Source organism: Apostichopus japonicus, chromosome 8 (genome assembly GCF_037975245.1).
Source record: "Apostichopus japonicus isolate 1M-3 chromosome 8, ASM3797524v1, whole genome shotgun sequence".
NCBI lineage: Eukaryota > Metazoa > Echinodermata > Holothuroidea > Aspidochirotida > Stichopodidae > Apostichopus > Apostichopus japonicus.
Window position 1 is genome coordinate 17,000,826 of NC_092568.1, and position 22,303 is coordinate 17,023,128.

Sequence of the window (22,303 nt, forward strand, 5' to 3'; positions counted from 1 at the left end):
AGGTTTCTAGAACCCAGTATTAGCATACATAGCTTACTGAATCTTATAAATTCTCACAAGCCTTAATATCAATATAACTATGATAAGTCTATGTCACTGGTTGTACACTTTTATGAATTTTGTTTCTGATGAAACAGATCCTTGTTCCTCCAACCCTTGTCTTAATGGCGGCATCTGCTTAAAGAACGTTAACGGAGATGTCTTTGTCTGTATCTGCCCGGTCGGATATACGGGAGATATCTGTGAGAAAAGGCAAGGTTAGTACTAATTAAAAAACTAGCAATGGGGCCCTCCATGCCTGTTATCCAATGCCATTTTTTAGTCACATTTTTCTGTTTTTTGACCAACCTTATATAATGGAAAAATTGGTTGTGAAATTATGAAGACAATATTTTTGAAAGGACAAAAGTAATTTTTGGTTTCAATACTTCAGTTTGAACCTATGAACTTAAGATTATGATTTGTGTGCTTTACCAACTGAGCTGTCCAGCCCTTAGAAGGTGGTCATCTATATATAGATTGATATAACAGGAGTTGGTGGTTGGGGGGTGGGGGGGTGGTGGGGGTGGAGGTCAGTGGGATATGGCGGTGCAGAAACCACAGTATCATACATACTCTATAAGCAGGGACTACACCCTTTTTCATGTTGAAACAACTCAGAAAGGAACGGGAAAGGGATTTTAAGAGATATCAGCATCTTGTTTATGGTATGTTTTGTGTACATTGCACAAAATAGCTTCCTCCGTGAAGGATATGAACAGAAAAATACCAAACCTGCCGACAGTAGATAAAGCTTTATATAGTTTGATCTGATCCGGTGCCTTATTAAATGTTATTTTCTACAGGTGCCCTGTGTTCTGCTAACCCAGCGGCATGCACTGGACCAGGAGAGATGTGTGTAGAGCAGGAGAACTACTTTCATTGCGAATGTGAGCCAAATTGGAGAAGGAGTGATGAGGATGCTACTTGTCACCGTAAGTACATGAGAAGAACCTCCTCTCAAGGAAAACAAGTATCCATAGGGGGAGGGCTGGGGGCTGCAGCCCCCCCCAACCAAATATTTTTTATGATGATCATGATTATTGTAACAACTTCACCAATAATTATAACTAATATGGAAGAGTTATAACACAGCAAATGGTTGTATGATATTGGCATGCGATGTAATAACCGATGCATGCCTATATGACATGTACATTAACATGTTAATGCAAACGGCGCAAACATTTAGGTTATATTTTTCGGGCAAGTGGTTATAGCGCCCCATATTAAATTGGGCTCCTACGCCTATGCAAGTATCCCATGAAGGGAAAGTGTTTTAAAATAATCTACGTTTACGGATCAGGGTCCCTTAGTCCAACATTGCTTTAAGTTCTACATGTTGTCTTTTTCATATAAAGTTGGCTGTACATATTTCGGTGCTTATGTGATTGACAATTTGTGCCAGGTATGTTAAAGATTGTAATAGCAGTATTTCACTGCACCAACTGCATGCAACTCGATTCTGCTTTATATTTAATAAATGTAAAGAAATTCCAATCCTTTATATGAGGTAATAATGGGCCATCAATTCTACTTAAATTTCTATTATGACTTATGCAGCAGATCAATGTAAGTTGTGTTACTATTTCTTGTGCAAGTGCAGACACCCTGGAGTGTTAACACCAAACAGCATGCCCTGGTAGAAATTCCAGTAGAACCCAGTTAAAAAATCAACTAGGTTCTACTAGGGCCTACTATGTTTAACTGGTTTTTAACTGTGTTTAACTGGGTCTTACTGGGTTCCAACTGGGCTATGCTGAACATGAGCTAGGTTCAACTGGGTTTACACAATGTTCAACTGGGTTTGTTCAGGCCCAACTGAGTTTGAACTATGTTTGAACTGATCCAGTTGGGCTCCAACTAGGTTTCACTGGTTTTTGCACTAGCCCAACTGGGTTTGAACAATGTTGACTGGTGAACTTTCCCTGTTGGGGTTGAACTAGGTTTCAACTGGTTTTGCACTGCCCAACTGGGTTTGGACTATTGGCTGGTGAACTGACCCAGCTGGGGTTTAACTAGGTTTCACTGGTTTGCATAAGCCCAACTAGGTTTGAACTATGTTCACTGGTGAACTTGCCCTGTTGGGGTTGAACTAGGTTTCACACTGGCTCAACTGGGTTTGGGCTATGTTGACTGCTTTTATTTTAGGCGTAATTATCAAGAATATTATAATGTAAGTTCGGAAGCAGTAACCGTATCGTAATATACTGAAAATGCTAAATTAGCCAACTTATGAGGGGTGTAAAATAAATCTTTGTCAAATTTATCACAATATGATGAAACGATTACATTTTTGTACCGCAATGATTACAAATATGAAATATTTCCTAAATAATAAATTTGAAAAAAATAATGTTATACTTTGTTCGTCGATTTGAACAATTGGTAGGCAAAATGCCTTCCTAGTGCAAAATAGTATGATCCGACTAAATTTGAACTTTGACATCTGTCCTTTGTGTAAGCGCTAAATTTATAAATTCCGAATCCGCATACGGCAACAGAAGCTTCTCAGAATAATCGCATTTGTAACCGATTTTGCAAACAATTTTAAATTATTACCGCGGCTAAGTTCCCTCCTTTGTGATCTTGCAGTATCTTTATATTATTAACTTATAATTGTAACATTATAATTGATTGTAAACGTGCTCTTTATCATAAATATTTGAATTGAAAAGAAACTTTGTATATAGGCTAGTGACTTAGGACTATAGTATAGGCTAGGCCTAACAAACCGGTTCCCTACTAGGTATATCACATGGTACAATTACTAACGTTAGACATATCCCAACGTTATAGTTGCCTAGCTTATAGGGGCCTAACCTAGTTATACTCAAGTTAACACCTATATTTAGCCGCATGATTTAAGGAAAGTTATCGTCAACTAGCAAACATAATAGCAGTTTTCAAAATTTACGCAATTGCCTTGATTGTTGTTTCAAACATGAAGTGTCCTATTGGCATTTAACATACTTTGCAAAAGTCATTAGCCTAGTAAAGTGAACAGCATTACACGTATATGCTACAAATGTGAGGATGCCCTACACTGAACATTATGAACATATAATTAAACTATCAATCTAATTTCAAGTGAGGCTTCATTTGTACAGTGTAAGATAGTCAGCTCTTACATATAGTTTTGTTTTGTAACATAGTTTTACTTGTTTATTAGTGCAGTGCTCATTGTACAGAGGGTTATACATGTGTACAGTACATTTGTATGTTGTCTTGTGGCAGCAAAAGGGTTGATTAAAAACTTTCTCTCTTCTGGGTTGCTAGGCAACTATCTTGTTCTTCCTGGAAAATAGCCCTCACAGGAAATGGGGTCTGTGTGTATATATTTTAGGAACAAAGGAGTTTTGTGAGGGTACAGTATAGGGAGTTGGCAATTGGCTATGAGTATCTGAGCAAGGCAGTTGTAAAAGAAGAGAAAGATAGTTTAATGGCTGGATAGTTTGTTTTAAACCTTAATTTACATAGTTCAAGTTACTGTAGACCTTATTATTTTATGGAAGTTGTGATATTCAACTGACACTCTGGGACACTATTTATTATAAAGGATACTATTTACTATAAAGGATATTGTATTACAATAAAGGATATTCCAGGACACCATCACCTATACATAAAGGACATTATTTTACTACAAAGGATGTTGACATTATTTTACTGAAAGGATACCCTGGAACACTATTTCATATAAATTAAAGGATACTTTTTTGCTGGGATCGGACATTCATAAAACCATTTATTGGGCTCAACTATACTGATGTCGTAGAATATCTGATGTCGTGGAAGGTCTGAGGTCGTAGAATACTTGATGTCACCAGCAGGCCAACTCACCCAGAACAGACTTTTAAATTAAGCGTATTTCTTTATATTTTGGGTGCGCACCTCACGACTGCAAGTTGTTTCATTTAATTCTTTGACTGGGCCCAGATCAGCTGTACATTGTTCGTTATTCATAATTATAATTTCTTTTGATCCAATCCAGTTGACTTCTCCATTTTTATATGTTTCTTGCTCTGTGTTAGGTCATCACACCAAACCCAGAGTTCTCTGATCAAGAACAAACATTTATTTCAGTGGCTTACACCCTTAATACTTACAATATAGATCTACCGTTAACAAATGAAAACTTCTTATAGTGTGGTGTTATATAAGTGTAGATAACACCAGTTGAGGATCCCAGTTCAAACTATTTAAAAATATAAGAAGTAAAACATAGTTCACCCAGTTTAACCCAGCAAAACATAGTTGACCCAGTTGAACCCAGTAAAACAGTTGACCCAGTAAAACATAGTTGACCCAGTAAAACATAGTTGAACCAGTTGGACCCATTAAAACATAGTTGAACCAGTTGGACCCAGTAAAACATAGTTGAACCAGTTGGACCCAGTAAAACATAGTTGAACCAGTTGGACCCAGTAAACATAGTTGGACCCAGTAAAACATAGTTGAACATGAACCAGTTGAACCCAGTAAAACATAGTTGAACCCAGTAAAACATTGGGAACCCCAGTTCACCCAGTTCAACCTAGTTCAAATTTGGGCCAATTTCCGTATAGAAAATTCCAGTTGAACCCAGTTCAAAAGTTCAACTGGAATTTCCACCAGGGTGCTGACTAAGCATAATAAAACTGTGAAGTTCTTTGTCATAGTGCTCGTACTACACAGGTAGAAGGTCATAAATCAAGTCAGTGCTGGAGATAGATAGCGAGATATATATTAATAGTGAGATAAATATATATACATCATGGACACTGGATGTTTTTTTTTCTTCTAATTGCCTAATTGCCTAGGTAACACAGACACAGAGCCAAACTTGTTGCTGTATGCTGGGAGATTAGTCCCAACAGATTTTTTATTCCCCAAAATTTCCAATGTAGGAAAATAAATTTGTAAGCAGTCTTTAAGGCATATAACTACCACATGAACTTATGGAAAAACTGTGGAGCCATTCTTACCGACCTTGCAAAATTGTGAGGGGGACTGCGGATTGCAAAGTTGATAATTACTATAACCCTGATTGCAAAGTCGGTAATTACTAATACGGTTAGCTTCGTCCAACATGGCAACATACAGAAATGCTGTACTCATAGCTGAAGACTTCTTTGGTAAAAATCATTTGGCCAGCAGCGGCTAGACCGTCATTTTTTCAGAAATGTTGTTATTACTAAAATCATTGGGTCTGCACTGTTTGTCAATGTTAGGGGGAAAAAATACAATAGGTAGATTAAAATTATCAAAGGAATATTAAAATTGTACTTGGTACTATTAAAATAGTAAATGTTGATAACAGTATATAGATAACTTGTCTTTAAATGTTAAAATATGTGTTTGATATGGAAATTGTTAACCCTCTATCCAATAGTCGATTTACCTTGACCTTTGTAGGTCAGTCCATTATGTTGACAGGGGTAACGTAAGTTGGCTTTAAATAGAAGAAAAAAATGGAAATATATCTTAAAAAACAATAAAAACAACTTGAAAAGCAGATGATGTATCAGGAACACATTTATTTTTTTGTGTTCTGAAATAAAGTTTTCATTTGACTACTCATAAATGTTATTACATGCCAAATTACAAGCCGTATTACGAGTAGAACGTACCCTCTGACAAATCTTACGCGTAACAGGTAGGACCCTGCAATGTTATCTGCAAATTAATCAGGTCACACATCCAGAGTCTATGCATGCAAAGTTCTTCATTACCGCCCTCATTACCTTTCGGGAAACATTTCATACTGTAGTTTTGATTTTTTTTTGTCTTTCTGCTGTAGCTCCATGTTCTATGAACCCTTGTCAGAACAATGGAGAGTGTTACCTGAATGCAGACCAAGCTGTCTATTGTAATTGTCCTGAAGGTTTTACTGGAAGCATCTGTGAGAGTGAGTCAGTTCAGTTTATTGGTTTCAAAACAAGAATGTGTCAAAGCGAAAGGAAGTGAACTAAAAGCCATTGTGGGACTTGAAAAGTAGATCACTCCCAGACAAGAAAAGAAAGTCAACAAAAGTGAGACAGTAAAGATAATAGCCAAACATCCCTGCCCCCCCTCCCCCCTGGCCTTCCAAGTCAGAGTCTCACCTCAAATACAGCTCACAGCATGAACAAATCATTCTTACACTCAGTTGTTTCTCTTTGTTTTAACATTGAACATTTTATGTTCGCTATAATATCGATTAATTCCTTAAAGTTTGGAAAGAATGTCTTGTCACGCATATGCTAGTGACTTTGTGAAATCTTTGCGGTATTCACAAGATCCTTTGATAAACTTGATCATATTCTTCAGCAAAATCAGGTCTTTGTATTCTCGTATCAAATGAAACCAGAATTGAATAAACATAGATAACAATACAAGAACAATAAATGAACAGTGACTAATGAATTTTTAGTTCCTTTGTTGCATATGTCAATAAGTATATGAATCACCACAATGTCCACTATATCTATTTGTATTCTTGGCACATTTTTTTTTTTCTGAACGCGAAAAGACGGTTTGTAATGTTCAGTTTGCTCTGCGATGGTTTCCTGCTAAATTGTCGTATTCAAAAGAAAACAATCTTTAAGCGGTCAATGTATAGACGAGCTTGCATTTCTAACCGTGGAAATCAGATTAAGTCAATGCTTGTGGAGCTCGTTGAACTTGACCTGTGTTTCACTATTTGACCTCTACTCGCTTCTTTGTGATCGGGTTTTAATTTTTGATTTCCTTTTCGACAGCTCCCGCCGGTCCCTGCGATAGCTGTAAGAACGGTGGATTGTGTATGATGTTTTCCACTGCATTCTACTGCGACTGCGTCAATGGATACAGTGGTATCGATTGTTCCGTACCCCCTACAGATGACCCAATTACACCTCAAATGCCAGGTAATTCAATCATCCATTTATTCCGTGATTTCTTTTGTCTCGTTTTTGCTTTTTTTATTTATAATCTCGATCGAAAAATCAGAACAAGGAAGTAAGCTACTTGGGTTGAGACTTTGCCGTTCACTTCCTTCTCATGTACTCTTTCTACTGGAAATAATTTATTCTGGTATGACTCAACAAAAATCACAAACTTTACCGGGATCTTAAAGAGGAGGCAGTGGCGGTGAGGTTGATGAAGCTGACTCCCGTGGAGGGGGAGGGGGGAGTGGGTTTCTTGACGTCCCCCACGAAGTAAAAAGTTGAAACTTTAGATGTGGAATGGTGTATTCCTAGGCATACCTATGCTATAAATTAGGTCTTTAACTAGGTCTACACTGCAAGGCTGTGCTAATAACTACTTTCATTTCATTTGTTTCTTTTTTTTTAGGGATGAAATTGGGGGGGGGGGGAGGTTGGGAGGGATGGAGTGGGCTAGTAAACCCCCTGGATCCATGCCTAATTACTTTACAAAAAGACAGCTGGATAGCAGGGACTTTTCTTTTATTCGAGAACAACCAGAAGCATGATTAAAAAAAGACAAATGAATCAAAGCATCCCGTCAGTAATGGCTGCCCTTGACAACCAGCAATCTTTGACAAATCACTTCTCTGGAAGTCATATTTAACAAATGTGCCTCAAAGCGACTCTTGTTTTGGTTGTCGGTACTACTCGAAAAACCAGAATGAAGGATTCAAGTTTCATTTGTCTGGGCTGTAGGTACAGATTCCTGATTTGTTGATACTCTAAACACTTTAACCCACTTGAAGATGTTACAATGAGATAATTTATGACTATACATTTCTTAAGTTTCATACAGTGAATTTCTTCTTCTTCTTTTTCTTCAAATTCATTTTTTTTTTCAAGCTCATCCCTGTGACAGCCATGTTTGTCAGAATGGAGGTACCTGTCTGCCGATTGACATGGCATTTGGATACCACTGTGTATGTCCCGCAGGCTTCACAGGATTAGACTGTTCTAATGATACACGGACTACGGAAACCCCGAGGACGTCTACGGAAGCCCCGAGGACGTCTACGGAAACCCCGAGGACGTCTACGGTCACTACCAAGCAAACGACAGCACCACTGCCTCCACCCAACGGAGGTAATTACTATTGACAACGAGTTTTTCACATTAATCCTTGGCGTGATTTGATGTTAGATGTGTGCACCACCATATATAGTACATGATAGTTTCTCAGAATGATTTTGTGATCTGATAGCATGAATGGAATATGTATAGGTATTGAATATAATATCACCATGGTAAAATGAAGTTATATAGTTGTGGAATTCTTCAGCTGCATTATTCAAATCCACTGATAAGTGTTTAGATGTACAATTTGTGCAAATTTTTCCTTTGATTTGTTGAGTTGGGTTCTCTATTTGCTCATCTTTTTACAATATTTTAATGACAAACCACATCTTTTAAAATTTCTGTTTTGTTGCAGTTTTTGGTTTTCTTCATATAATCACATAATCATTATTTAACAGATGCCTATGACACAAGTAACAATGGTTGGGTTCATGTGACACTGCCACTTGGCGTCTCGATACTGTGTTGTCTTTATACTTACATTGCTATGCTATACTGCAGACTGCTTTCGTTAAATGTTCCTCATTCTGTAATACTGCCCTCTGTTCATTAAATTGTTGTTTTTTTGGGCAGGTGGAGTCGGGAGGGGGGGGGGGGGCGATGCTTTTGCCTCTCTAACAATCCATGTTATGTTACTATCGTCCTATATCTCATTGTGTCAATCATGTTTCTTGTCAGACGTTTGCCTCACCGACAAGCCTTGTCAGAACAACGCCTTCTGTATACCTGCCATCGATAAGGATGGCAGCTATTATCCTATGTGCCTCTGCGAACCAGGTTATGCCGGTGCCACCTGTTCCGTTTTACTTCCTAGTAAGTTCTCCCACTTAATTTTCTGTTTTTTGTCACTTGGCATTTATACAAGTAAATCGCATTCACTGAAAGTATGTATTTTTCAATTCAGGCGCAACAATTAAGCATGGCAGACCATAGTTCGGTATCTTTATATGTCTGGCTACAGAACACTGGAGGATACACTACAATTAAGAATTGCACTGTTTGACTCCTTCGAGATGTACTTCTTTTGTGTCATCTTGGTATAAAGCCATTGAATTTACCTCCCAATATCTTTTTGTTATTTTTCAGCTCCCAATGTATGTCTTAGTAGACCATGTGGTCCAGATGCCACGTGCTACTCTAACGCCACATCAATCACAGGATATAGCTGCAGATGTCTACGGGCTGACAGATTTTGTGCTGGCAATATTATAGGTAAACAACTGGCTGCATTGTCTTAGCCTAAACGTAGACTTACACCTCAACATATTTACAGAAATGTTAAAAAATTAATTTTGCCCAAAAAAAATGAAATGTAATCTGTCACAAATGTAGTCCTCCATAATTGCATATTAGGAATGATAAAATTAGGTCTATACTTTGAAACAATTGTGAATGGAAAAAATTAATTAATTAAATTTGTGGGACACAGTTATTTTCTGTATGGGACTGAAGCAGTTGAGTACTCTCTTAGGAACAAATAATTGGTTGCAGCAACTTAGATTGAGGGTATTTTACAATAATGTGGGAATTTTGACACAGTTTCGTCGGATTATTGAAAAGTTACAACCCAAGTTTAAATGCAGTTTTAAATTTCATCAACTCAGGATTCTTCACCTAAAGAACTAATACCACTGGTAGATTTTTATGTAGTCAAAATGAGAACTAAAAGTTTTTATCTTTTAAATGTACATTAAAGCTGTCCATGTAAAATAAGATAATACAAGTGAACAATGGCTATGATGCTAGTAATGTATTTACTCTGGTAATATTTAAATCTCCCTCTTGACTCGCAGGAATGGATTTTATTGGACAGCTCCTCTCATAAATTATTATAGCTAAAGGGTCTATATCCATCCTCCCTCCCTTCCTCCATCTTCTACCGTCATGCCAACCCCCCCTCCCCCTTTTTTATCATTCTCCCTCAATCTCTGACAACAATTTACTTAATTTGCAACCTTAACATTGAGAATAAGAAGTTGATTATTGAACATAAACAAGAACATAGTTTCTTTGACTTTGAACTTACTTATTTTCTACCTGCTTGCTTTTTTCATTTCTGCAGCTCAGACAACCCCCACTCCAAGTGTTCCCCCCTGTGAGAGTAACCCATGCATGAACAATGGTACCTGCGCCTCAGTAGGAAATATATTTACCTGTACCTGTCCACCATATATCATAGGGGACCTCTGTGAGAGTGACATCAGAGGTAAGCAATGAATATTGGATTGATTGCTTGGTTGATCGGATATTGAACACTCAATCGCTTCGGTCAGTTAGTAGCTCATTTATAATTTGTGACCTTTTCCAATTTTCTTACTGAATCTACTCAATCCGTCAGTGTTTTGGTGAAATATGTGTTGCCAAGGAGTTTGGTAACGAATGACATCTGTGTATTTGCACGACAAATCAATTTGTACGATAGAAAAAAGGTAGGGGAAAAAAAATCAACAATTGTAAAGCTGTGCACAGAAAGCTTGAAAATTGACCAAAAAAGGGTTTTGTCAAACACACCCAGCTTTTGTTTGATTTATTGATAGGTAAATTATAACGTTATCTGATCAAATCTTCTAAAGATTAGTTTACTCAAAACCTTAATTTCAAACATGATGATGGCATGTGGGTTTGGTGTATGCAGTGGCTTCAGTGTGTTTGATGGTGTTTACCATAGAAAACATCTGTATCTATGGGGTTAGTCATGCACATGAAGTCCATGTATTCAAGTGACAAGTCACTTTTAAGCAGTGCACAATGGAACCATTTGTTTCATTCACACGGTGTGTTCTTTGTTGTTGAAAAGTCGGTGGGTATCGGCTTGTTTTGTACAGTGAGCGTGATATGTAAGTTTACATATATTATTAACATATTAAGGCCAAAGATCATACTTTACTGTCTCACAGCTTAACTTTGATTAAATTCACCAATAGTAATTTTGTGCAAAGGAATTGTAAGCTTTAAATTTTTTTGTAATTCATGATAGAGGTTGAAGGAAGATTATTATCCCAGATGGTGTGACACTTATAGGGATTGCTAAAATATTACACACAACTGGTCCAAAAAAGTCCATCTCATTAACTTTTTCTTATCGATATCGGTGTTGATTTTCTCCCTGACATGTTATGCATTATCTGGTAGCTTTACCTATATGCTGACTTCAATGTGTCATTACATTGTGTTAGGGCTCCCTGTGTGCTTTGCACAATGAAAAGTAACAGAAGGACCTTTTTCAGCCTAATTGCCAAGATGATCCCACTCACCCCAATGTTGGTAGAAACATTCATAAATGTCTTTAAACTGTAAAAATTAAATTAAATGATTGCAATTCAAGTTTGCTAGTAGGAAGTGGTTGACACCTATCAGTGTAAAAGTTTACTGTAAATTCTGACACAATTAACAACTGGGTCTGGGAAATCTGTCTAAAGAGCTCTTTTATTTTTTGTTTTGCTTGTCTAGAATGTACACACAGAGATGTCAGGTACAGTGAGGGCGACATTCGATATGATGGATGTATTATGTGGTAAGTAGAATTCTGATTACTCTTGAAGGATGATATGAAAAACAATTCAGTAGTCATCATAAATTTAAAGAAACAATGTTAAGCCAATTTCACAGCCTGCAGATTGTGAATTGTGAAATGCTATAGAAAATCACATCAACAATTGTGCATGGCAGCTTCCGTAGTTGTATTAATACACTATTAAAACAAGAGCAACAAAATACTGTCCACTTTCTCCTGGCTCTGTATTCTGTTAGTGAATAGTTTTATCTTATTTTGTATGGTTACTATCACTGGTTAATGTTATTTTGTGTGGTTATTATCCCTGGTTATTTTGTATGGTTATTATTACTGGATAATGTTATTTTGTGTGGTCATCATCCCTGATTATTTTGTGTGGTCATTATCCCTCGTTATTTTGTATGGTGATTATCACTGGTTATAGTTATTTTGTGTTGTGATTATCTCTGGTTATTTTGTATGGTTATTATCACTACTTATTGTTATTTTTTATGGTTATGATCACTGGTTAGAGTTAGTCTGGTTCTTACCTCTGCTTATTGTTTTATTGTATGGTTATTATCTCTGGTTACTATTATTTTGTATGGTTATTATCTCTGGTTATTTTTAATTTGTATGGTTATTTTATCTGGTTGGTGTTACTTTGTATGGTTATTATCTCTTGTCAGTGTCACTTTTTATGGTTATTATCACTGGTTATTATTATTTTGTATGGTTATTATCTCCGGTTAGTGCTACTTTGTATGGGTAATATCTCCGATTAGTGTATTTTGTATGGTTCTTATCACTGGTTATTGTTATTTTGTATGGTTATTATCCCTGGTTAGTGTTTTTTGTATGGCTATTATCACTTCTTATTGTTATTTTGTATGGTTATTTTGACAGCAATTGCAGTAATGGAGACTGGCAGTGTTCAGAGGAGACATGTTGTAAGTATGCTCCTCAAATCTTAATATAAGCCGGATGTTTGAAAATATCAAACATTTCCATATTTTTCAGTATAATTCTACATCTGATGTTCAGTAGAATTACAATGAGCTGCTTTACTAGCTGTCTAGTGGTTCATTGTACATGTGTTATATAAACTATGTGCAAATACACTTTATATGAAACTACTAACTAAAACATGTACAAAGAGGTGTGTAAACAAATATTATTATGATTATTATTATGATACATTTCCTACAGGGTTAAAAGACTCGGTTAGCTAACAAGCTAATCTAACCCGAGGCCCTGGTTACATAAATATTAATGATGAAAACGTGTAAAAAAAACGTAAAATGAAAATAAAACGAAACGTACTTCTGAATAATAAAAGATCATAAATATGAAATTATTGTAACCTACATAAAATTACTTTACATGGAATCTTAATACGAAAAACTTAAAAGCTTGCATTGCTTAAAATTGGCATAAAACATCACAAATGATCATTTCAAAAATAAAACAATTAAACGTGTCATTAAAGTGTCATATGATACCATGAAATATATCGAATAGTAGGACTTTTCATGCTAGTGTTTGCAGACAGAGACCTAATGATATTCTACAAGGGTTTTTTTTCCATGATAAATATCAGTGACACAAAGAATAGTGAAAAAATTGCTTGAAAGTGTAAATCTCTAATATACAAAGTTTTTCTTCCCTTTGTTGTTGTTGTTGTCATTTCCGGGAATGGTTAGCAGATTTATTTGGTTTCTCGTTTTAGATTGCGAGCACGAGGAGAAGCTTTACGAGAATGGACAGACTTGGACTGATCGTTGTATGACATGGTGAGTAACTCACTCACTCACTCATAATTCTCTCTGACACGATCAAATATTCCAAAAAGAAAACAATCAGATAATGGCATTTTGTTCATGTCTTTGTGCTATAATTTCTTTACATAGTTCATATTTTGACTGCTTAAGGATAATTCTCTGCGGTTACATTTTTAGTCCTTCAGTAAGTATTCATACAGCTATTTTTTTCCTCCTCAGTTTTTGTTACAATGGAGGTTGGCTCTGCTCAGATGCAGATTGCAGTAAGTATTTTCATATTAAGGATTTTTATTGAATGATTCTGTGTTCTTTTATTAATTTTTTAATTTTTTGGATTTCCTAGTTCTTGGATTTTTAAATTTATTGTATAACCCATGACACCGTCTACTCTGCAGTATTTTATTATATTTCTGAAAAATGAGGGTAGTTGTTTTCAGGGAAACCTGTTTCTTGTATCTCTTTAATTAAGAAATTATGACTCACAAATAGAAGTTTTGTATAAGCAGCACAAACATTGCTTTACCCTTCCAAGGTACAGTTATGTACAATAAACTTTTAGTCTTTAATATCTTTTCATAGTATCTTTAAGTAAACAAAATTCATAAACTTCACACTTTATTTCTTGTTAATGCTAGTATGGTTTAAATCTTCTTTCTTCACTCAGTATAATTGTGACAAATTGTGTTAATTTTCTACATTTTTCATTCAATTTGTTTAATAGTACTATGTTATCAGGAGTGTTGGTGATCTTTTGTTTATTTTATTGATTTTACTTTATTGATTTATTTATTTCCAGGAAATACTTGTCTTTATGAAGGAGAGAGATACTTCAGTGGAGATGTACGGGAGGAGAGTTGTCAAACCTGGTAAGGAGATGAGGAAAATGAAGCCATAATAAATTCCTTGCCTTTCTTTCTTTCCTTCTTTCTTTCTTTCATCATGAAGATAATATCAAAAAATTATCTAAGATGGACCTGACAGTGATGCAAAGTATATATGTAACAAATGTAAATATTCTTCGCTAAAATGATCAAAGTGTGACTTTAACCATCATGAAAAAGAATCACATCCACAGAGGTGGTACCAGGGGGGTTGTGGGGGGGGGGTAAAAAGGGCACATAGGAGAGCCTGCTCCCAATCATGAAGCTTTCCCTCCAGTTATCCATTCCCTGTCTGATCACCCTTAATTTCCTGTGATGTGCACTTTATGCAGGTGTGGGTTTTCACTTCCAAAATGTTTACCCCAAACATCCAAACTGTTTACTTGCCCTCACCTTGCCCCCCCCCCATCCCCCACTCTGGAAATTCTGGTGCCACCCTGCACATCCAGCCAAATGCCTTCTGGTTAATACTTTAAAATTTGAATTCCCTTGATAGTTTTTGCAACAGTGGAGACTGGACCTGTACAGAGAAAGACTGTGGTAAGTGGTTGTTCATCATTTGCTAAGTTGTGTGTTTTTAATTCTTGTTAGTCTTAGCTCAGATGATGTTTAAAGCTGCTGTCCATCTGTATTATAATGTCTCGCACTTGCCAATCAATACGTCCGAGTACAAACAGTGTTTTTAGTATATCGTATTAGTATATTCTTTTAACATTTTTTCATAAAAGAAAATCTATCGCTATTCAATACACACAAATTGTTTCCTTTGAGAAGTTTGTTTTTCCAACTTAAATAGTTTAATGAACGATCCACTCTGTATGTTTACATCACATCAATAAAGATCCGTACTCCCAAAAAATGAACTAATTGCTGTTATTGTTTGCTATTTCAATCGGAAACTATAAACTTTTTTCCCATTCACAGATTATTGTGTGGATGACGGTGATGCTTTTTTCTTGGAAGGATCAGTTAGAAGAGATGACTGTAATGTGTGGTAAGTTTAGCACTTGAGTAAAAAAATTACAAATATGATCATTTCTTACTCACTGTTTAGCAATGTCATTAATATCTCATCAGATACAAGCAGCAGTGCAGCCCTCATGAGGTTGGAGGGGGTTGCAAGGGACACAGAGGGGTAACAACAATTGCTTTCTTTGATTGTGGCTGTTCCCCCTGAACAAGATTATCTTTAAATAACAGTCAAATATACCAGCAAAATTAAAGCATGGTCATATTACCCAAAGAAATTGAAAATTGTCTCATCTTTAAGAAGTGAGTGACAATTCTTTCTTATTATGCACCCCCCTCCCCTCCCCTCCTTGCACAAAAATGGGGATTATTTCAAACAAAATTCTGTGGCTCACTTTACTTTTTAAGGCTGACGATCCCATACTGGTTAATAAATAACAGAGATGTAAGTTAGATAGATTTCCCACCAGAGCAACTTAAACAGCTTCTTACAAACAAGTAACTTATTGCTTTAATATTGCTCTGTTATATGTTTTTTTCCCTTTTCTCTACCATGACAGTACTTGCACTGAAAAAGAATGGAGGTGCACAGTGAAAGATTGTGGTGAGTTATCGCTATGCTTTTTTCTACCAATTTATTCAAACAACTACGTCGTATTTTACAAACAGTTTTGTCCGGTTCTGCGTGGTAAATAATAATTACAATGGAAAGAGAGCAATCATATTTGGATGTTTTCTGAAAAAAAAATATAAAAAATAAAAAATATTTTTCTATGAAAGGAAATTTTAGGCAGTATACCTAAAAATGCGTTATGCAAATATATTATTTGAACTTGTGTTGTATTGATCAGCTGTTCATGAATTTTCCCTTCTTTCATTCTTTTCCTTATATTTCCACTCTACAGATGATTTGTAAGTTATCTTCTTTTTTCTTGTATTCTTGTTTTCTAACTAATTTGTTTATATAACTTTAGATGATTGTCTACATTTCTCTGAAAACTTGATCTGGAATGTTCCTTTAAGTCACACTGCACATGTCAGCTTAAATCCTGGCACCAAATATACCCAATGATAAGCAGGATTTACATGGAAGCAACAAACAAATAACAACATGTGATTAACTTAGCATGAAGTTCTTAATACTGAGTTCTTGTTTCAGAGAACTTTATTGAAAATTATTGTATGTTTCTATTTATGATTTTTTGTAGTTTTTGTTTTTTGTAGTATCACTGCTTTTTTGTTTTGTTTGTTTTTCCTCTGTGAAAATCTTGAAAGCTTACCATGCATCTTACCCTTGGATAGTTTATTTACTTATGTCATGCTTGTTCAAACTCTACTGGTGTGCAAGAATAAGAGTTTTGTATTGTAATCAAATTATTCCTTAATAATTTAGCTACTTTAAAAGTAAAATTAGATATATGAAATTTTCAGTGGGCAGAAACTGCATTATCAATACAATCTTAGCACAATCGAGAATAATGATAAGAATTGTTTTGCATTCATGACTGTGGTCAAATGCCAAGTTTGTTGTTGTTGTCCATCTTGTAAGATTGGTTCTTATTTCTATCATTTAATTCATTGGCTTCCACAGACCTCTACAGTTATATGTCAGCTTCCATCTGGATTATCCGTTTTCTCTGATATCAGACCGACAAGATCAACTGATAAGGTAATTGATTTTTCAGTTTGATCATTATGTAACACATTGGAATGACCTTTGACCACCTATTACAGGGAGCTACTAATCAGGGGTACTGACAAAGAAGATTAGATGAAACAAAACCTGTGCCCTTATCTAATATTTGGCAATAGGAAATAGTGTGACTCTGACCTATCACTTTCCAGATTTGTAAATGTCATCTGACAAAGGCAGATACAAATAAACAGGAGATGCTGTGTAGGAGAAGTGGTTTTGTCTGCCCGTCTGTGTGGGTGAGAGGATGTATATATGTCTGATAATGGTATATATAGCTAGTAACAGATGCGATGCTGATTCAATGTGATAACTTACTAGGTGTTTCCTCAGTCTGTTGGTTGCCCATGTGTTTTACAGCTGTCGTTTGCATTGTGTTTGGACTCGTTCAGAGGGTTGTAACTTTTTCACGATTCTGATCAAGTTATGTACCATTTACATAGTTCAACTAAAGTGGTTAATGTGGTCAAACAGTAGCTTGGCCGCTACTAATTAACAGGGTGTTGATTCATTGATCAATTAATTGTAGAGTCGTTGATCGTTTCACCCAATTAACTAATTACTGTTGTAGTGTGCTCTTGGTGGATGAAACAGAAAAATGTTAAATGCTACCTTATATCTGTCTTTCAATCTTTGGCTTTTTACTGGTCTGAGTCTGTTAAATTCAGTGCAGCATTATCGATTTATCTGCTTGATTTTTCATCTTGTTTGATAATTTTGTGAGCAAATGTCTATAAGTAACTTCACCATACACTGCTTTAGTTGCTTTCATTGCCATAGCCATAGCAGCCATGTATCTGTTAATAGTATTTTGGTTAGCTTTAATTTGTGTAATAGTTTTGTTGATACTTTGGTCGTACACCTTGCTTGATCAATCAATGAAACGTTTGATTAATCTTGTGAGAAGATTTGTGAAGTTCGTACGTATTCTTCATAACTGCAAATGTCATGTAACATAAAAGTCCAAAAGACTCAAAGCTAGCCGTTCGAATCAAATAGCAGCTGAGAAAGTTTGAATAAATCAATACTGCTCCTCTCCTACCCTCCCCCTTCCCCACCCCCTACCCTTTTGCCCTCTCTGTACCCACTCTTTACTCATATTATATCCAATATTTTCTTGACTCTAAATATATTGTTTAATGTCATATTTTAGTTGCAAAAATAATACAGCTCAGTAGCTTAACTGAATGAAAGAAAAGAAAGAAATTCAAATTTGTCTTTTGATGCAATGGGAGTAAATTTTAAAATAACTTGTAAACAAGTTGGACAGAAATTTATTGAGTATATTGTTTATTAATTGCTACTATAGCAATCTTTTAATATAACAACAAAGGAAGAAAGTTGGGGCGGGTTCTAGTTTGATCGGTGTGTAGTGGTTCGAGTTTCAGCCCCACTACATTTAGGTTCACAGTTCAATACTCCTCGCAAGGAGCCAGATTTTCTTGACCTATTTCAAAGTGTCTGCTGTTCTTCTGATTTGCAAATGAGCAAATGGAGTTTTTGTTCACCATGGCTGTACTGCAGTGATGATAAATGAACCTTCCTAAGTATTGAAGAAAGTTGTCAAATGGGTGCTAAGAAACAATCACATCTGTTGGACGTGGATTGCCCAGGAACGGGTGCTGTAATTAATGACCGTCTTGTCATTCTCTGAATACTCACCTAAAGCAGAAGGCTCCACAATCATCTCATGGATAGGCTATTAAATGAGTTTCTTTTGGTTCCTTAATCCTTTGGGATTCACTTTAGCTAACCTAAAACCTCTTCTTGTCTTTGTTTCCAGAGTTATTACAGCTCATTTAGAAGCTCGCTATGACCTACAGCAAAACCAGCTGCTAGAGATATCAGTGAGTGAATTTTTATAGAAAATTTGTTTGTATCATTGCATATAGTGATGGATCTTAATATGTATATTTGAGACATTTATAGCATATTTTACAAATCTTTTGTTACATAATATATATATATATATATATATATATATATATATATATATATATATATATATAATTTATATATATATATATATACATATATATATATATACATATATATATATATGTATATGTATATGTATATATATGTATATATATATATATATATATATATATATATATATATATATATATATATATATATTTATATATATATGTATATAACAGGAGTACCCTACTGGAGGGTGGAGAAATGGTATACTGTATTTTACTTTGTGTCTTTGCCTTTTCTGCATGGTGTCATCGTCTTAAAATTTCATTCCTTTGTTCTGCTTTCTACGAAATCTTTCTAGCTCTCAGAAGGAAGCATTGTGGTAAACATTACTCTATACGAATCCATAGGAACAGATCAAGATATACAATATGTTGCCAGCCAAATTGAACACAAGGTAAACTCATCCCAAACAAGCCAGCTGTATTGTCCTATTGTTGTATTATATTCCATAATTATTGTTTGTCATTGAAAATATATTCCAGTTTTTGGGTTACACTGTAAGAAAAAGTATCTCCATGAATCTTTTTGGAACCTGCTGTTCGATATTTAGATTCGATATTAGATACTTCATTGTTCTGTACACGGCTGTGAAACAAAAAAAAGAGAACGTTTTAATTTTTTTTTAAGTATGAAATAGATTCAGTCTCTCATATCAATTTGGTCTACGCATGAGGAAATGATCAATGCAGACCTTTCACAGGCATATAAGCCAAAGGAATTTGCGGCCAAAAATTAAAGTTCCCTTTGAAAAAGTGACTTGAATAACAGATATTTTGCTTTGCTCTATGTTTGTATCTCTATTGTGTCCCTGATCCCTGTTGGCAAGTTTGTTTTGCAAGTGTTACTGGTCAAAATTCAAAGGGCTAGAGAATGGAGTGTAAAATTACCCAATGATCAAAGCTAGTCTTTATATTCAGTACAACAACTAGGAAAGTAGATTATAATACAAAAAAAATGAAGATACCTTTCAAGTATACACGTGAGTACCATAGCACATTTGTATGTATGTATGTATGTATGCGTGTATGTATGCGTGTATGTATGCGTGTATGTATGTATGTATTTTAGATCCTCCTGCAAGCAGGAACTCGCGAAGAAGCCTCATTGCCTTATCAAAGTCGCAAGCTGACGGAAGTCAGTCTCTTACATTCATATTTAACGTCCATGATTATAAATTGTCAATTGTCAACAACTCTGTAACTGGACGACATACATTAATCTTGGAGTGACTCGAACTTGGGACCTTATGATTGGAAGGCACCGGCGTTAACCACTGAGCTAACACTCCATCACACATCATAATAAAATTACTTGGTAAAAATCATTTGTGCTTCTAACATTAACAATAATTCAAGCTTAATTTATCATTTTGTCCTCTGCTCTCAGGTCATGTCTGGATCTTTGCATATAGCCTTTGATGGGTTCTTGATACCAGCAAAGTCAGAGAGTTTCTCAGAAACGGTTGTCAAAATGCCTAACGATGATGGCGAGGTTTCAAGCATTGTTATTGTCTTCCTCTGTTTCGGGATCATCTCTTTCCTTATTCTCGTGGTGATAATCATGGGACTTCGACTCTATTGCAGGGTAAGATTAATTCTTGTGAGCTTGTTTAAAGGCATTGAAGACTCGCCCCATAATGTGTGCAGCTATCTGAAAAAGTTAACTTTCTGTTGCTTGCAAGTGACGTTTTGTTCGTGTCGCTACAAAATGCAGACAGTAATGAAACATGATACCTTAATTGTTATCTTTAGCTGGACCTGAGATGTCCATCGCTATATCGTTTGTATACTGTGCTGTGGGTATTGGCTGCAGCTGTATATACTGACTGTACACTAGTGTCTAATTACCGACGGTAGCAAGCTGTGTGTGTATTTTCTGGGATCGATGGTGGTGTTTAACACTTCTGTTACACCTCATTGGAAACTAGGTCAAATAACCGGCATTAGACGTTTCTTTTTGCGCGAGTCTTCACACCCTTTAAAGGAGTATTATAAAGTTGAAGTTATTATAAAGTTGAAGTGTTATTCAAGGAAGCATTTATGGAACAAAGGGGAAGATGTATGTTTCTTATCTGTGCATGCATTCTCTCTCTGTGAGAGCAAATATCACATTTCAAATTGGTATTTAATGACATTGCAATTGTCTTTTTGTGATATATGTTGTGAAAATGCGGCTTTGTATATCATAACAGTTCCTTTTAAACAGGGCATAGGATTGGTCTAAAATTCCTGATTGTGTTAAAAAAAAAATTGTGAAAGTTTCTTAAATAAAGTGCCCCTCGTTTGGAATGGATTGTGATTTAAACTATGAGTGTGACTATTATTGTGAATGTGTTCGATATTGGCACTCTTATGACTAATGCTATCAATATCATTCAGTGAGTATGAATAGTACTGTGATACTATTGCTAGTATGACTGTTTCTGTGAATGTGACTTATGCTATGAGTATGACCAATACTGTGAATGTATTTAATATCACTATTATCAGTAATGCTATAAATATTATTAAGTGAGTATGAAAAGTACTGTAATAACTGTTGCTAGTATGACTGTTTCTGTGAATGTGACTTATGCTATGAGTATTACCAATACTGTGAATGTGTTTAATACCAGTATTATCACAAATGCTATCAATATCATTAAGTGAGTATGAATAGTACTTACTGTGATACTATTGCTAGTATAACTGTTTCTGTGAATGTGACTTATACTATGAGTATAGCCAATCCTGTGAATTTATTTAATATCACTAATGCTATAAATATCATTAAATGAGTAAGAATAGTACTTACTATGATACTATTGCTAGTATGACTGTTTCTGTGAATGCGAATAATTCTATGAGTATGGCCAATACTGTGAATGTCATGAAACTTTGAATCTGACTGAATTTTTTATAAATAAAAGTTACTCATAGACAGACCAATTTGTCAGGACTGGATATTGCTATTAATGATATCATTTTGTGAGTGAATATAACTAGACAGATGCAGTCTAGCCATAAAAAACTAAACTTATATTCCTGAAATAGTTGAAAAGAAATTAGTCTTGTCAAACACCCTCCATACCACTTTGGCAATCAGCTGCATTGAGACTTGATAAAGCATGACTCCAAAAATGGAATTTTGAAGTACTTTGTTACTGCAGATAAAATCTATGCTAATAAACTTGATATCCTGGTATCCTGAACCCCTTCCTGTTTGTCTGGTTTTTTGAAATTGCATCTATAAGACTAGCCGACCACTGCTGGAGGTTTGAACCTATGTTTATGTTGAGACACTTTCTGTATGATAGGTTATACCTTAATTTTTTAATTTTCAGAAAGCAAAGCCACAAACAAGAGGTTCATCACAGAGAAGGCGGCTCTTCAGGGTAAATTTTTTCTTCCCTGGATTTGAAGATGTTTGTTTATGACTTTAACCCCCATTTCTCATATTTCTCTAAACATATTCAA

General features: G+C 35.4%; 1 protein-coding gene across 1 annotated transcript in view; it reads left to right on the forward strand.

The window, feature by feature from the left end:
• LOC139970504 (uncharacterized) overlaps positions 1-22,303 on the forward strand; it is a 49,732-nt gene that overhangs the window by 24,519 nt on the left and 2,910 nt on the right. Inside the window, exons 12-33 of the mRNA XM_071976267.1 lie at positions 138-257; positions 846-974; positions 5,822-5,929; positions 6,762-6,908; positions 7,812-8,051; positions 8,721-8,855; positions 9,129-9,254; positions 10,105-10,248; positions 11,493-11,556; positions 12,442-12,485; positions 13,265-13,328; positions 13,536-13,579; positions 14,113-14,182; positions 14,694-14,737; positions 15,122-15,191; positions 15,727-15,854; positions 16,072-16,078; positions 16,758-16,835; positions 18,643-18,706; positions 19,147-19,242; positions 20,235-20,432; positions 22,171-22,221. Of these exons, the coding sequence (XP_071832368.1) occupies positions 138-257; positions 846-974; positions 5,822-5,929; positions 6,762-6,908; positions 7,812-8,051; positions 8,721-8,855; positions 9,129-9,254; positions 10,105-10,248; positions 11,493-11,556; positions 12,442-12,485; positions 13,265-13,328; positions 13,536-13,579; positions 14,113-14,182; positions 14,694-14,737; positions 15,122-15,191; positions 15,727-15,854; positions 16,072-16,078; positions 16,758-16,835; positions 18,643-18,706; positions 19,147-19,242; positions 20,235-20,432; positions 22,171-22,221 (2,171 nt within the window). The remainder of the gene's footprint in view (positions 1-137; positions 258-845; positions 975-5,821; positions 5,930-6,761; positions 6,909-7,811; positions 8,052-8,720; positions 8,856-9,128; positions 9,255-10,104; positions 10,249-11,492; positions 11,557-12,441; positions 12,486-13,264; positions 13,329-13,535; positions 13,580-14,112; positions 14,183-14,693; positions 14,738-15,121; positions 15,192-15,726; positions 15,855-16,071; positions 16,079-16,757; positions 16,836-18,642; positions 18,707-19,146; positions 19,243-20,234; positions 20,433-22,170; positions 22,222-22,303) is intronic.